This window comes from Miniopterus schreibersii (assembly GCF_964146895.1).
Source record: "Miniopterus schreibersii genome assembly, chromosome: 6".
Taxonomy (NCBI): Eukaryota; Metazoa; Chordata; class Mammalia; order Chiroptera; family Miniopteridae; genus Miniopterus; species Miniopterus schreibersii.
The window spans coordinates 72,239,936-72,254,650 of record NC_138107.1 but is presented as its reverse complement, the minus strand read 5'-3'; the positions used below and the strand labels follow the sequence as shown (position 1 = coordinate 72,254,650).

Genomic DNA, 14,715 nt, shown 5'->3' with positions numbered 1-14,715 from the left:
TTTCCCTCCTCCCAACCCCACCCTCTCCCCCCAGCTGTCTGCCTGCGTGGTAAGGGCAGAGATGCACTAAGGAAAAAGCATGTGGTTTAGAGACAAAAGGATTAAAGTTCATCCTTTACTAGCTATGCATGAAATCTTGCACAAATTAACCTCTTTGAGGCTCAGTTTCTTCTACAAAATTGGGGAGGTAATGACATTTACTTTGTAGAAGATTGTGTGGAATAAATGAGTCCATTCCTGTGAAGGACTCGCCCCAGGGCCTGGCGCTGGGTCAGCGTTTGAGCGACACACAGCTTACAGTGTGAGCCCAGTACTGTGATACCCAGAAGCCGCCTGAGAATTTTCAAGGACCATGAACACGAAAGCTGATATTAGTTTCACAGATTATTATCCGCTTCTCAAAATGTCCTGGAAGCCTGTGACCTATCTGAGAACTCTCTTCATTCAGAGTTTGAAGACTGGATTGCTCTCTGAGTGGCAGGGCACCTCCCCTTTCGCTGATTAGCAAATGAAGACTTTGGGGCCTGGACTGAGGAGGAGACTAACTCAGGGGCAGGGGGGACGTGGTGGATGACCTAGCTGAGCAGCTGTCCAGGGGACAGGCAGGAGCTTCCTCACTATGGCTGGAACAAAGATACTTTTGATGCTGGAAAACTTCATAGGTGGAAAATTTCTACCTTGTAAGTCATATATAGATTCTTACGACCCGTCTACAGGGGAGGTGTACTGCAGAGTGCCAGACAGTGGAAAAGCAGAGGTGAGTGTGTTCGCTTAGAGAAGACCAGAATTGTTAAGTGTGTCGGTGAATTATCTGTAACTTCATTTTCTAGAAGCAAAAGACTGAAATAGTCTTAATATGTTAGTGAGTTGTGTGTAACTAATTTCCTAGAAGCAAAGAGGGTGGGAAAAGGTGTAGACTTGTTAAACATGAGCAGAAGGCAGATTTTAGTTCTGGAAAGGTTTACTTTGTAACTGGACACATACGGTACATGGAACAAATCTCAGGTTTATTATTTATAGAAGCAAATTGCTAATCTAGGCAACCTAAGACAGGGACACAATTCTCAGGCATTTCTTAATAGGTGTCTAGAAAAGTATTCACAAGAACTGTCTGTATTATGTGCTCCCTCTTCTCTACCGAGTGTTGCCTAAACTTGCCATTATATCCATGGATTTCTAAAAAATGTGTTACTTTACTAAAACACAAAATTTAAAAACCCAGGCATTTATTTTAGATTATCCTCTAATAACTCCTCACTTCTTCAGAATACCTAATAAAATAAAACTGATCAATGGTGAAATTCAATGGTGAATTTCAGTGGTAAAATTAAAAATCAAATTTCCATATATTTTTTGAGTTAAATTTAACAGCATCCTTTTTCTTACTCTATAGCTTACTGTCACACACATTAAAAATTTTTAGTGACGTAGAATTAATTTTATTGGAAGAGTTTTATAAAATATTTGAAATATATTTCATCAATTATCAGTTATTACACTGAGAATGCAAATATATCTGGGGTGACAAATATGGCTGGTGTATGTATACTCATCTAATGCCTATTGGGTTTTGATTAATTTTTTTTTCATTTTTCTTTTTTACTTTTTTTCCATTACCATTTATTCCCTCATCAATTTATTTTTTAAGATACAAAGAACTAGATTTTTTTTCTTTTTTCTACCCACTCATCTACTCATGGGCACTTGGGCTGTTTCCAGATCTTAGCTATTGTAAAGAACTAGATTATTTAAAAGATAACTGTAGCCTTAATATATAAGTATTATATGCAAGTTTTTGGGAAGAACTAACTGTTATTTTTCTTTTGTTAATAATATTTTAAATCTATCTTGCATTAGAAAGAACCTTACCTTGTGGACTAAAGTTTGGAAATTATTGGCTAATGTTGGTTAAACTGTACCCACACTCTTGTTTGCTTCTATTGATCTTGGATAGATGTGGGAAATCCACCTCTGTGTTTTCCAACCCTCCTCACCTCAGAGTGTTTTCCAAAGTGAAGTTAAAAATGAAAAATAAGACATTCGGTTGAAATATTTTTTGCAGCTAATGCTCATGCATTTTCAAGTTATGCCTGCACCTGGTAGTAGAGGATTAGGTATTTTGGATTTCCTAGCAACCTATTCATTCTGTTGGATCCCATAAATCCTATTGTTTTCTGGCTTGAAATATATGGTCACCATACAAACTGCATGCCCAATTTCCCCAGAAGTCACTCACCAGAAGTGCAACTGGTGCTGCTCACAGTGGTTCCCACTTTTTCAGTTCTTGCTACATACTTTACATTCACTTAAGCTCCTTAATACAAATTGTCCCAAGTACGAGTCATAACCTACAAATTAGACTCTGTCTTCTTCCTTATTTTACAGAGGACAGGATGTTAACACTCGTCTCCGATGCTTAGGCTTAGATGAGTGGTCACACACACACACACACACACACACACACACACACGGTAGCATTTACATTACAGCACTGCAGTCAGAAGCACAGACTGGAGTCAGATGGCCTGGCTTGGACCAGCTGCACCACTTGGTATCCATGGTCTTGACCTAGAGCTGCACCTCCTTGTGCCTCGGCTTCCTTATCTGTGAATTGGGGGTAATCATATCTACTTCATAGTGGTATTCTGAGGATTAAACAGACTGGCTTATGTAAAACCCTTAGTGTCTGGCATATAGTGAAAGCTTCTAAGTACTATGTTTTGCTAATATTGTATATAGTAGGTTAATATGTACTCTATATTAAAAGGACATAAGCCATGGGGCATAAAACAATTTAGAAAATATGACTGGAACTGAGTTTTCTGCTTATGCAAAAGGTTAGATTTTCACATTGACAGCTGCAGGAAGATTAGGTGTTGGCACTGACTGCTGTAGGAACAAACCCTCCTCTTTCGGCTGGCGTCGGGGTGTCCAGGGGGCTGCATCTCGTGGTGGAGATCACTAAGGCCTGCGTCTTCCTTCATCCTGTCTGCAGGTCCATACTGGAGGCTCAGTTTTTGAGGGGAAACCAACATCTTCCCAGACATTTCTAACTAAGACGAGAATCATTTTATACCCCACTTCAGCTCATCTGAAAGTGGCTCTGTCCACATAAAAACAGGAGAGAAGTGTAGATTAGCTCTGGGGTAAGAGGGTTAGCATAGCTTAGGTGGCTGAATTGTCAGACCTCGTGGTACAAGAAATAAGCTGCGGCTGCTGGAAGCCTTGGAACAGGATTCGGGGGCTGTCTGTGGGCCTGGTGATGGAAGAGGCTGTGATTATAAGGGTTCGTTGGGTCTGTAAGAGAGGAGAGGGTGAAACACAGCCTACAGACTTGCTCTCTGGAAGAGGCCTTGCTTAGACATCACCTGTGAGACGAGAAAGGCAGCAGGCAGCCTGAAAATTTATTCTGCCTGAATGAATTGGCCTTGCACACACCTTCCCATACGCTATTTCCTTTTGGATTTAGCTCTAAAACCCGGTTCCTGAGCTCTCTGTTCAACCACAGATACCCTTCTCTCCAACAGAGTCCTCTCCCCTGGTCAGAGAGAGGCAGGGAGCAAGGAGCAGGGACTGTGGTCATGCCATAGCAGGCCAGGTCTTGGCAGCCACGAAGACCTGGGTTGGAATCCTGATTCGGCCAGTTATCGGCTGTGTGACCTCTGGCAAGTTACTTGAGCTCTCTGTGCTTTCAGTTTATTTTAATCTGCAAATGGGCAAAGCAATACTCATGTTACAGAATTTTTAAAGGGGTTAAATGAAATAATTTGTCTGAAGTATTTAGTAGATTTCCTTATATATAAAAATCAATAAATGACCAATATGACCAGTCATTCCAAATGGGATGACAGTGATTTTGAACAAAGATTTAGACTTTATCAGACATGTCTGAGCTGGATTAAGAGTTTAGAGATTCTGTACATCTCAATGAAGTTTCCTCTCTCATATGATGTTTTTAAAAAATCTGTATTTTGAAATGATCGAAAATGTACATCTGTTGAAATTCAGTGACCTGACTGCCACATTCTAGATATGGTAGTCGAAATGGAGCGGTTTTGTTTGTTCTTGTGGTGCCTGGCTTTGCTGGTCACGTCAACACCACCTTGTGGGTGAGTCAGCACCGGGAAGCGCTAAATATTTGAAATTAGGCAGAGAAAAGATGCGGCTTGTATGGATTCTGGATTCATGCAGCCCCCTCTGGAGTAACAAGAGTCTTACTGTGACCGTCTCCCCTTCGCTCCTCAAAGGTCGAGGCTGCGGTGGAGGCCGCCAGAGCCGCCTTCCCGGGCTGGTCGTCGCGGAGCCCGCAGGAGCGCTCGCAGGTGCTGCACCGGCTGGCGGACCTGCTGGAGCAGTCCCTGGAGGAGCTGGCTCAGGCTGAATCTAAAGACCAAGGTGAGAGCGGGCGCCTGCAGAGCTGTCGCTGCCGGGCCTTTCCCGTCTTCCTGGCCCCCTCTGCAGCCGTCTCTTCCTAAATGCTTTATGGAAAGTACAATCCGTTACTCAGGTGCTGGCGGTTCATCTCCTCCTTCCAGCTTGTCAGCTGATCTCTTGCCTCTTAACTGTAGTGGGTGGACTGAGCAAAACCACTCAAGGCCTCTGAGGGCCAAAGCTAGTCACCCGTGAACCCAAGTTCAACGAGCAGGGAAATAAATACACTCTGGTGCAAGGAACTGCAAATATGTATGTCAAAGGGCATGGATCTGGGGAGAGAGGAAGAACTAGGGTTGATCGTGCGATCTTCCACCAATTCTAAGTGAAGAATTTCAAAGCAAAGGTATTCTGAAGAGCAGTTGTGCAGCAAAGTTACTTTGAAAATAGCTGAGATACCACTATTCTATTTCCAACACAGTTTCCCCATTTCTTAACTGCTTCCTAGAAGTCAGGTCAGGGAGTAAATGTCTGTAAATCCTTGCAATAGTATCTGTTAGGAAAAGCCAAGATTGTTTAAAATTATATGAGCGCTGTAAACCAGCCTGGAGTTAAGAAGGAGCCTGACTCCAAGCCCTTAAGAAGAAAATATCCTGGCAGGCAGTGTCCCTGCATCACTAAAGGTAACTAAGTAACAACCCAGGTAAGCTTAGGTTTCTGGTTTTGTTCAACCAGAAGCTAGGATGTGTGGGGCCCGTGATGGGTGATCAAGTGCCACACAGCGTGCTGTGCCAGGGCCTCCATCCGTTGTTCTGCCACGTGCCCATCTTAATGAGTCCACCATGCGTTGGGGGGACATTGAATAGACATCACGTGTTTATCAAAATGGATTTTTGTGATATGCAAACACAGCCGTCTTTACACCCATGATTTCAAACCCCTCTTTGTAGCACGTACAAAGCTTGTGATTTTGAAATGAGAGAGCTAGTGGGTGAAGCGGTAGCATCTGGAAAATTCATGACAGCTCTGAATTGTTCAGTCTACAAAGCAAAGATCATTTGACTCAACTTACCCCTCCCCCATCTTGTAACCTCACATCTAATTATTTCATGGTTTAATCAAACCATGATCAATGCTTTGTTTATTCAGTGAGTGTCCGTCCCAGGCTGGAAGGAATGGAGGCATCTTCAGTGTGGGTTGGGGTATGTGTGTGATACCCCATGGTGAAATACACTGACTGTGCTTTCTGTTGTTGACTTTTTGTACAGGGAAAACCATAACACTGGCAAGAAACATGGACATTCCCCGGTCTGTCCAGAACTTCCGGTTCTTTGCCTCCTCCATCCTGCACCACACGTCGGAGTGCACCCAGATGGACCACATGGGCTGTCTGCACTACACCGTGCGGGCCCCCGTGGGGATCGGTAGGTGCTGCTCCCCGAAAGCCTGGGCCACAAGTGCCCATAGAGGTGCTCAGTCAGTTCTGTAGAATTGATCTAAAGGAACAGACTAAGGCAAAGGAAGGAACTGATTTCTTCTACTGAGACCGAAATATAATTTTGGCTGTAACAATTGATTTCTAGTTTATTTCCTTTGTGTGAAATTCTCTACTTATTCCTGGAAGATTCCCAAGAAGTTGGGAAATCACAAGGGAAAGAATGATGCTGAGAGTAAATTCACAGACCAGGATTTTTTTCCCCTTGTAATAAAAAAATGTTGATTTCCAGAAAGTGTTGTGGTTAAGAGCACAGCTTCTGGATGTGTGGGGAGCAAGGCACATAACCTTTGGGTGCTGCAGCACTCTTGTCTGGAAATGTGGGAGAATAGTTTAATTTTGTTTTCATATTTTTTATATGAATTAAATAAATTAATAAATATGGAACATTTAGAACAGCGCCAGGTACGTGGTAAATAAGCCTTGAGTGAATTATATACTTTCCTCATTTCTTTGCTGTTTGTCCGTTGAGGACCCATAAATATAAATATCTGCAATGACTCAAAATATCCACTAGATGTCACTGTTTACTCTGAGAAAACCCTACTGTTTCTATTTTACTAGTTACGTTTTAAGACAGGATAAAAGAATGTAAGTTAAAAGGGAATGGGAACATCTTACCAGTTTGGTTATTTGAACCCTTTAGAAATGGTATTTTCAAGAAATTATGAGGAGCTCGAACATCCTCTAAGAAGTATGCTAATGCATTATGCTGCAAGAATATTGTTAGCCCTTAAAGAAAACATATTTCAATGGGAAATGTAATAATATAAACTATGTTTATATACTTGTATAGCACAGACTTGAAGGCAGATTATAAATAAGGTGATTCCACTTATTGTAAGGTAGATTTTATTTTTACATGTTTCATGGTTGGGGGGAGGCTGGGCTGTTTCATACTGTTACACAGAGACACGTCCTAGTTGTTGGTTCTGTTATTTATCCAGAAAACCTATCTGATCAGGATACAGGTGAGGACCTAGAGAGAATTTTTTTATGCAAAAATCCTCTGGTGCGCTAAAATGAATTTCACAGTCTCAGAACCTATTTGCTCTAATTTTACAAATAATTCTTAAAAAGTTTGAGAATTTATGTCTTAATCCAAGAAACTTTGAAGAAACAGTATCTGGACAGTTTAATTATGAGGAGGGAGAGGTTTAGATACAGGTAAAGATCAGTTCATAAATCTCAAAACTCATCACATTATGGAACTGTTTAGCTCCGAAACTTATACTACTATTGTTCATAAATATAAACGTCTATGTATAAATTTATAAATTTACTGTTGTTCATAAATATAAATATAAATAATATAAATATAAATATAAAACTGTAAGTCATCAAGAAAGAGTGAACTGTGTTGCTTTATAGTTTTAAAAGGCACAGTTGTTTGTAATACATTTTAGAATGATTTCCCTGACGTTGACTGCAAATGAGCAAAGCTGGGGCTGTTGGGAGCTTAGCTTCCCGCAGCATGAAGGGGCTGCGCGGCACCCCGTCTGCGGCCTGCTGAGGGGCGCGTCCCCGTGGCTCTGCTTCTGCCCTCCGCTAGCGGGTCTGATCAGCCCCTGGAATCTGCCGCTCTACTTGCTGACCTGGAAGATTGCGCCTGCGATCGCCGCCGGCAACACTGTGATCGCCAAGCCCAGCGAGCTGACCTCGGTGACGGCCTGGATGATGTGCGGGCTCCTGGATAAAGCAGGTAACGGGGTGTTCGAGTTTGAGGAGGGGTTGGCTTGGGGGCTGTGCATTTCGTAAGCTTCAGTCCCTTTCGGGCCACTGACGTTTGAAAAGTTATTTTGGATAGAAATCTGCTCAGCAACAAAACAGACCCCACTGACATCTTTGGCTCCAGTCTCCCTGTTTCTTTCCTGAGAAGTCCCTTCATCCGCGGGGTGCGCTCACAGGGCTGCCCCCGTTCAGCCCACGGCCGTGCCAGGGCAGGGCAGCTCCTCCTTGCAGCGCCGGCTGGCGGCAGTGGCAGACGCTGGGCACTGAAGACAGGCTCAGAGAGCCCCAGCAGCCAGGCACCAGCCTGCTCCAGAGGCTCAGTTTAAATCTGATGTTGGAACCACTGGTTAATCTTGGCGAAAATAAGAACATGACTAGATGCTTCTCTGCTTTGTATAGCTATAGAATACCTGGTAGAAATAGCCCATTTTGAGGAGATTTAAAATACAGCCCCCCGTTTTCCCTGCCTTTGGAATCACTACCCCGGTGCTGCTGTAATATGGCTTCTTGTCCCCTTTCTGCTAATGTTGTAATCGCCACATTCAGGTTGCATTCCTGGTTTAGCTCCGGGGTGTTTAGCCTGACACTGCACGAGGGCTGGGAGGAAACAGGCTGGAGGCCTTGTCTTGCACCCCGTGAGGAAGCCCCTAATTGTCGGGTCTCTCAGCTTGTGTTTCCACGGCCTGGGTGGGAATGATGGGTGGGTGACGGGGAGGGGGCTGTCTCTCTGGCTTTCCTCACGCCCACGGAGGAGGTACTGCTGGGCTCACCCGTGTCCACTGAGGGAGCTTTTGGGAAGAGCCCATCTCGCTCGCTCTCTACTGGATACCTTTTCTCTCTAAGCAAAAACGTGTACATTGGCTTTCAGGAGAGTTGAGCCAGTTCTTTAAGATTCAGATGACAGGTTAAGCCATGCCTGTTTAGGGAAGGGCACTGGGCCTTATGAAGACCCTGGGTTAGCTGCCGGTTCCCCTTGTATCCGATAGAGGTCTAAAGTGGGTAAATCCCTCACAGCAATGACTGACCCACAGTAAGCACCCAGTAAATGTGAATCAGCACTTGCTGGTATTAACTCTCTGTGGCAAACTAAGCAGTGTGCAGAGGATACATACAGTGGAGAGCAGAAGACAGATACTGTTTCTGCCCTTAGCTAATTACCTTCTAGTGGTGGATGGGGGACAAACAGGTAAGTCCAAAAACACATGAGTAAATATATGCAGACATAGGGCAGTAGGGTCTCATGATAGAAAAGACTGGGGCATCTGTTTTAGGGTGTTCTTGATACTTTAAGTCAGTCCTAGAGTGTAATGGTGCATCTATATCATGGGTCAACTCAAAACTTACCTTCCTGGGGCGGGGGGAGCCCTCCTTCACTCCTCTGGGCCAAGACAGTCAACCTCTTCTCTGGATTTTGCAGCATTTACACTCCCCTCTACTCGACATTTTCACACTGAATTGTGACTCCTGGATGCCAGCTTGGAGCAGTGCTCTCTTCCTTCTTAGGGCTTGACCTACCTGAGGATATCTCTGCATCCTCAGACCCTGAGGCCCACTCAGTTTTATGGAATGAATTATGTAGAATGTTGTACCCTGCATTTTCTGGGGCAAAGCACACGGAGAAATTACACCTAGGGTGTATGCTAGGCGGAGGTGACGCTGTAGTTTTTGCTTTACTATTACATTAGAGATGACCATAAGAGTTTACTCTCACCTATTGGACTTTCAAGGAGAATCTTCATGTAATCTAAAGTCCTCAGCATACTGAGAAGAATTACTGTAACTGTTTCCCATCCAGGTGTTCCCCCAGGTGTGGTCAACATTGTGTTCGGAACAGGGCCCAAGGTAGGCGAGGCCCTAGTGTCCCACCCAGAGGTGCCCCTCATCTCCTTCACTGGGAGCCAGCCCACAGCCGAGCGGATCACACAGCTGAGTGCTCCCCACTGCAAGAGGCTCTCCCTGGAGCTGGGGGGCAAGAACCCTGCCATCATCTTTGAGGATGCCAACCTGGAGGAGTGCATTCCGACCACCGTCAGGTCCAGCTTCGCCAACCAGGCATGTCCTCTGGGTGTTCGGTTTGCTTGTTTGCTTGTTTCTTGGCTTTGAACGCTGTTGCCCTGTCAAGCAGGGCCTGGCTCATCGCAGTGCAAAGCCAGGAGTGAGCAGGTCAATCCAGTGCTATTGCAGTGAACAGGGAATCACTACTTCCTGTTACTCCATTGACCATCTGTTCAATCTCAATGTCAGCCCGTGGCCTTGTAGAGTCGCAGCTTCTGTTCAAGCTCCTTTTCTGGAATTACACAGCTTTTATCAGGGAGCAGCCATGGGCAAAATGGCTGATTTTTGCTACTCCAGCTTCTCCACCCTTGTCTTCTTACAGTTGCCCCAGTTCTTCTTGCCGTCTAGATGTCCTGCCTCCAGGAAGCCTTATCCCCCTCCCCGAGGCACCCCAAAAGCATTCTCATGCTTAGACATAAGGACCAGAACCAGTCTAGAGCTGGTTTCTTGCCTTAGAAACATGGATGAGCTTCAGGGCAACTTTACATCTCTTGAAACTGTGTGGCAGATGTTTTCCCGGGATCCACAGTTCTCATCAGAGCCTTCAAGGCTGTAGCATTCCAGAGGGTGAAGAACATGGAATCAGATATCCTAGACTGTGGGCTTCATGCAGAGGGCAACTGTGCCTGCCTCTGTGCAGCATATTACCTTCAAAGCCCAGGACAGCGCCTAGGATGGCGCAAGTGCGCATAAATACTGAGTGATTTTCTCCAAAGGCTGTGCTTTTATTTTTTATTTTTTTTAAATAAAAAAACAAAGACTTAAGCCAAAGAGTTAGAACTTCCATAGAAGGAAAGATGAGTGGAATGACATGTCTTTATTCAACCTAACTTGAATAATTTGTATAATCTTTTGAACCTTCATGTTATTACCAGTAAATTATGGAAATGGCAATAATTATGCCTTCCAGTAGGTTTTTTGTGAGTGTAGAATGAAAAACATTCTTTACAATAATTGTTTTCATGATCATTATAATTGCAATTAGTTTTCTCACAGAAATTCCTAGAGAAAGTGGCTTAGCAATATGTATAATGCAGGTGCTCACTGCAGCGTGATCTCTCCACGAAGCGTGTGCCCTCCAGCCTTGTCATTTTCCTCATGTGCCATTCTCGGCAGGGTGAAATCTGCCTCTGTACCAGCAGGATTTTCGTCCAGAAGAACATCTATAGTGAATTTTTAAAGAGGTTTGTGGAAGCTGCCAGAATGTGGAAAGTAGGCGTTCCCTCTGATCCATCGGCCAGCATGGGAGCTCTGATAAGTAAAGCTCATTTGGAGAAAGTAAGTAAATCCCTGCCATGTAAGTTACAGGAAGAGTTCTTATTTGGCGAGAAGCTCCGGGAAAGGCATAGCACACATCCGTGCTTTCAGATACTGTTCATTACTACCTGATTTCTGAACAGTTTTGACCTATGGGGAATTGTCTCTGGATATAGATTCTAAAAACGGATATGAGTAAACAAATGTAGTCCAGATTTAAAACAGCATCTGCATGAAATAAATGCACTTGAGAAGTCAGCCTGGAGATACCACCAGAAGACTGCGAAAGGCAATTTTCAAAGCATAAAGGTCAAAATTTCCATAAGTAGCTGTTCCCAGTGGAAAGGGTGCTGCCTCTGGCTTACAGCAGGTGGCATTCTGTAAGTGCCGGAACACACAGCCCAGATGATTGGTCTTTAGTTAGTGGACTGACTAGTGGTGGCCTATGTGGGAGGAGCCAGTGATGGTTTTTGGGGGTCGGCTTATGGAATTTAGATCTCTAAGGTCATTTTAACTTATTACCTGCTGTGACTCCTCCCAAAATAAGTCATAGATTTTGGTACTAGAGGGATCTTGTCTTCAGCTGCAGTAACTAAGGCTCACCAAGGAAAATGTGCCTCCATCAGCAGCAGCTAAGGGGCAGAGCCTTTACTTAAGTTTATAGAAATCTTGACAATGTACTGATTGGGCAGACTTACCACCTTTTAACTTTGACCTTCACGATATTGCGAACCACAGATGCTCATAGGTGGGAAGGTACTGTCGCTTGATGGCCTCTTATTTTTCCTGTTTTCTCAGTGAAACAGGAAGCAGGTGAGGAGGAGAGAAGGTGTTGGGGGTTTGGGGAAGGAGGGAAAGGTGTGAAATAGTCTCGCCTGAGATCAGGAGAGAGGAGGGACTTTGCAATGACTGTGTTGTCGGCAGGCAGCTCCACGGGCCCATTGAGGCTTGTGGTCCCTTATTTGAAGTGAGGCTAGTCAGCATGGCCGTGTTTTCCTCCAGCCAGATCCGCCTGCCAAACTGCAGGTGCGCAGGTGCGCAGGCAGCAGGCCCAGGGTGCCCCTGGGACCTACAGTTGTGGATGTTGCCGCCTTGTGGGATGAAGAATTACCAGGTGCAAGATGCTTCTTTGTCCCCTCTTGTCCAGCTGTTCTGGACACCAGGCCTCCATGCCTGCCCACCCACACATGCAAATACCTGGTGAAAACAACTTAAGCACATTCCAAAGGCTTCCTGTGGAGCAAAAGTTAACTTCCAGATGCATTTCGCAGTAGGCTCAGGGGCATGGTGTGTTCTGGAGTCCCATTGGCAATTCACCACTCACCTGAGGTTCAAAGTTCTCTCTCTATCCAATCAGCAGAGAAAATATTTTTCTATTTCTCTTATGCTTATAGCACCCCTCAGGGGTAGACTCATATATCAAACATTTCCATATGTAAATGTATATATCATTATTATAATGAGTCGTTTCTGTAACCATTATTAATAAATATCTGTTGTTATCTTTGAGTCACTGGGTTAGCTTATTACATAATTTATTTCCCATTATAGTTACCTAGATATATTTCTGAATATAATCAGTAATGAGAATAGAAATTAGAAATTATTTGTTCTGGAAGCTCAGATATTTGAAGGGCATCCTGGCCTTTAATGAAATCTTTTTCACCATTCAACTTCACACTTTCTGCAATGGGCATAACCCCTTAAAAAGTGAGAAAATGGTCTTTTGTGTATTTAACTACTGAATATGCCTGAGTGTGAATTCTGGATTTCCTGTTTATTAGTTTTATGAAATGCTTACCCTTTCTGAGGCTCAGTTATATCATCAGCAAGTAGGGGATAACAATACATAGCTAGTGACTTTTGAGAGAATATAGTGAGGATATACGCAAAGCACTTATGCGAGGGACTGGCCCGGGGACATTAGCGCAGCACTTGCTCCTTTGCTGTGCGAGGCCTGAATGCCTGGTGGTGGGCACGTCTGCCCCTCAGGCTCAGCAGCTGAGCGGTAAGAGTCAACCTGTGATTTCTCGGCAATGACCTCATACGTCTTTCCTAGATGATTTCAAAATACTGAAGTTTTTGTTGCCTTGTGTGAAGGCAAATGGTAAGATGTTGCTAACCTTGGTTTTTACCCACCCAGGTCAGAGGCTACATCAAGAAAGCCCGTGCCGAAGGGGCCCAGATTCTGTGCGGTGAGGGAGTGGACAAGTTGAGCCTTCCCCCCGGGAATCAGGGAGGCTATTTTATGCTTCCCACCGTGATAACAGACATTAAGGATGACTCCTCCTGCATGAAGGAAGAGATATTTGGTCCCGTGACGTGTGTTGTCCCCTTCGATAGCGAAGAGGAAGTGATTAAAAGAGCCAACAGTGTTAAATATGGGCTGGCAGCGACTGTGTGGTCAAGCAACGTGGGGCGTGTCCACCGGGTAGCTAAGAAGCTGCAGTCGGGCTTGGTCTGGACCAACTGCTGGCTCATCAGGGAGCTGAACCTTCCTTTTGGGGGGATGAAGAGTTCTGGAATAGGTAGAGAAGGAGCCAAGGACTCTTATGAATTCTTCACTGAAATCAAAACCATCACCATTAAACACTGATCTTGGCTACTGGAGAAATTGTTAGGGTCAATGCCTGACTACACACAATCAGTGGTCCAATGTGGCAAATGGAAATACTGGTGTAAATTCCAGCCAGGTCTTGCTTGACTCAGCAGAAGGTTATCTCTAGCTTATCCTCAGCAGTTAATATTTTTACCTGCTGTCTATTTTCAAGGTGAAGACAAAGAAGAGAATACTTCTGCATAGGAAAACACAGAAAGGATGTCAAATAATTGTCAGGCTCCTCCTGTGTTGTGTCTTCATAGGATTAAAAAAATCATTTTGATTAGATTCTTGGAAATTCGCAGATAATCAGGCTGTTTTGATTTGTAAGCGAATGGTTAAAAAAAAATCTATAAAGCCAAAGAGAAACAAATCACCATAATTTCCTACCTTTGGGGAAATTGTCAAGATGGTCTCCCTGCCCATCAGCCAGCAGGATGGCTAATTGTTAACTGGCTGACCTCGTTATGCAAGGGGACCGTGAATGTCAATGATAAACACAACATGGAATTTGGCGGAGAAGGAATATATGGGAGCTCCCAATAAATACATCCATATAAGCACAAAGAAAAATAATGTAACTATTACTTTTGGAGGAAACTTAGAAGAAGAATTTGATCCACTCCTACTATAGAGTCTAATCAGTTCTCATTCTGAGTGTGTGTATCTAATGAGACTCACAATTTACTAACCCTAAAGGAAGCAATAAATGTTAAGCAATTTCAGTAACCAGTGTGGCATGTGCTTTCTTTTGAATTGTCCTTCATTCCTCCTTACCCCCCAGAACTGAAATGAAGAAAATCGGGGGAGATGGTCACAAGAGTTTCAATTATATTTGTAAAGTTTTATTTCTAAGCTCTATGATGGGCATTCGGGTGTTTACTATACTATTTTATAAGCAGAAAATACAGGAGGGTTTTTTTGTTGTTAAAAAATGAGTGATTAATCAAGGGTCATCAGATATTTGGTAAAAGAAAAATGCCAGAATGTGTGAAAGAGCAACTGACCATGGGAGAAACAAGTAAAAGAAAGAAGGCAGGCATTAAACACTGAATTACTCCTCAGAGAGATGTGAGGGGATAATATGTACTTGCAGAATAGGCTGCTGTGAAAGGGAGGGAGCAAGAGGAACATGAAGGAGCCCTCCAACTATTGAACATTGGTTCCCAAATAAATTTTAAAAACCAATAGACTTGCATCATTGGTA

At 43.9% G+C, this 14,715-nt stretch overlaps 1 protein-coding gene across 1 annotated transcript; it reads left to right on the top strand.

Moving 5' to 3' along the window:
* The first annotated feature begins 204 nt into the window (after nt 1-204).
* ALDH8A1 (aldehyde dehydrogenase 8 family member A1) lies at nt 205-14,239 on the top strand. The gene is made up of 7 exons (XM_081141188.1): nt 205-757; nt 4,248-4,395; nt 5,640-5,795; nt 7,419-7,568; nt 9,393-9,649; nt 10,769-10,930; nt 13,053-14,239. The coding sequence occupies exons 1-7, from the start codon at nt 620-622 to the stop codon at nt 13,503-13,505; spliced, it is 1,464 nt and encodes a 487-aa protein (XP_080997314.1). The 5' UTR covers nt 205-619; the 3' UTR covers nt 13,506-14,239.
* The last annotated feature ends 476 nt before the right edge of the window (nt 14,240-14,715 follow it).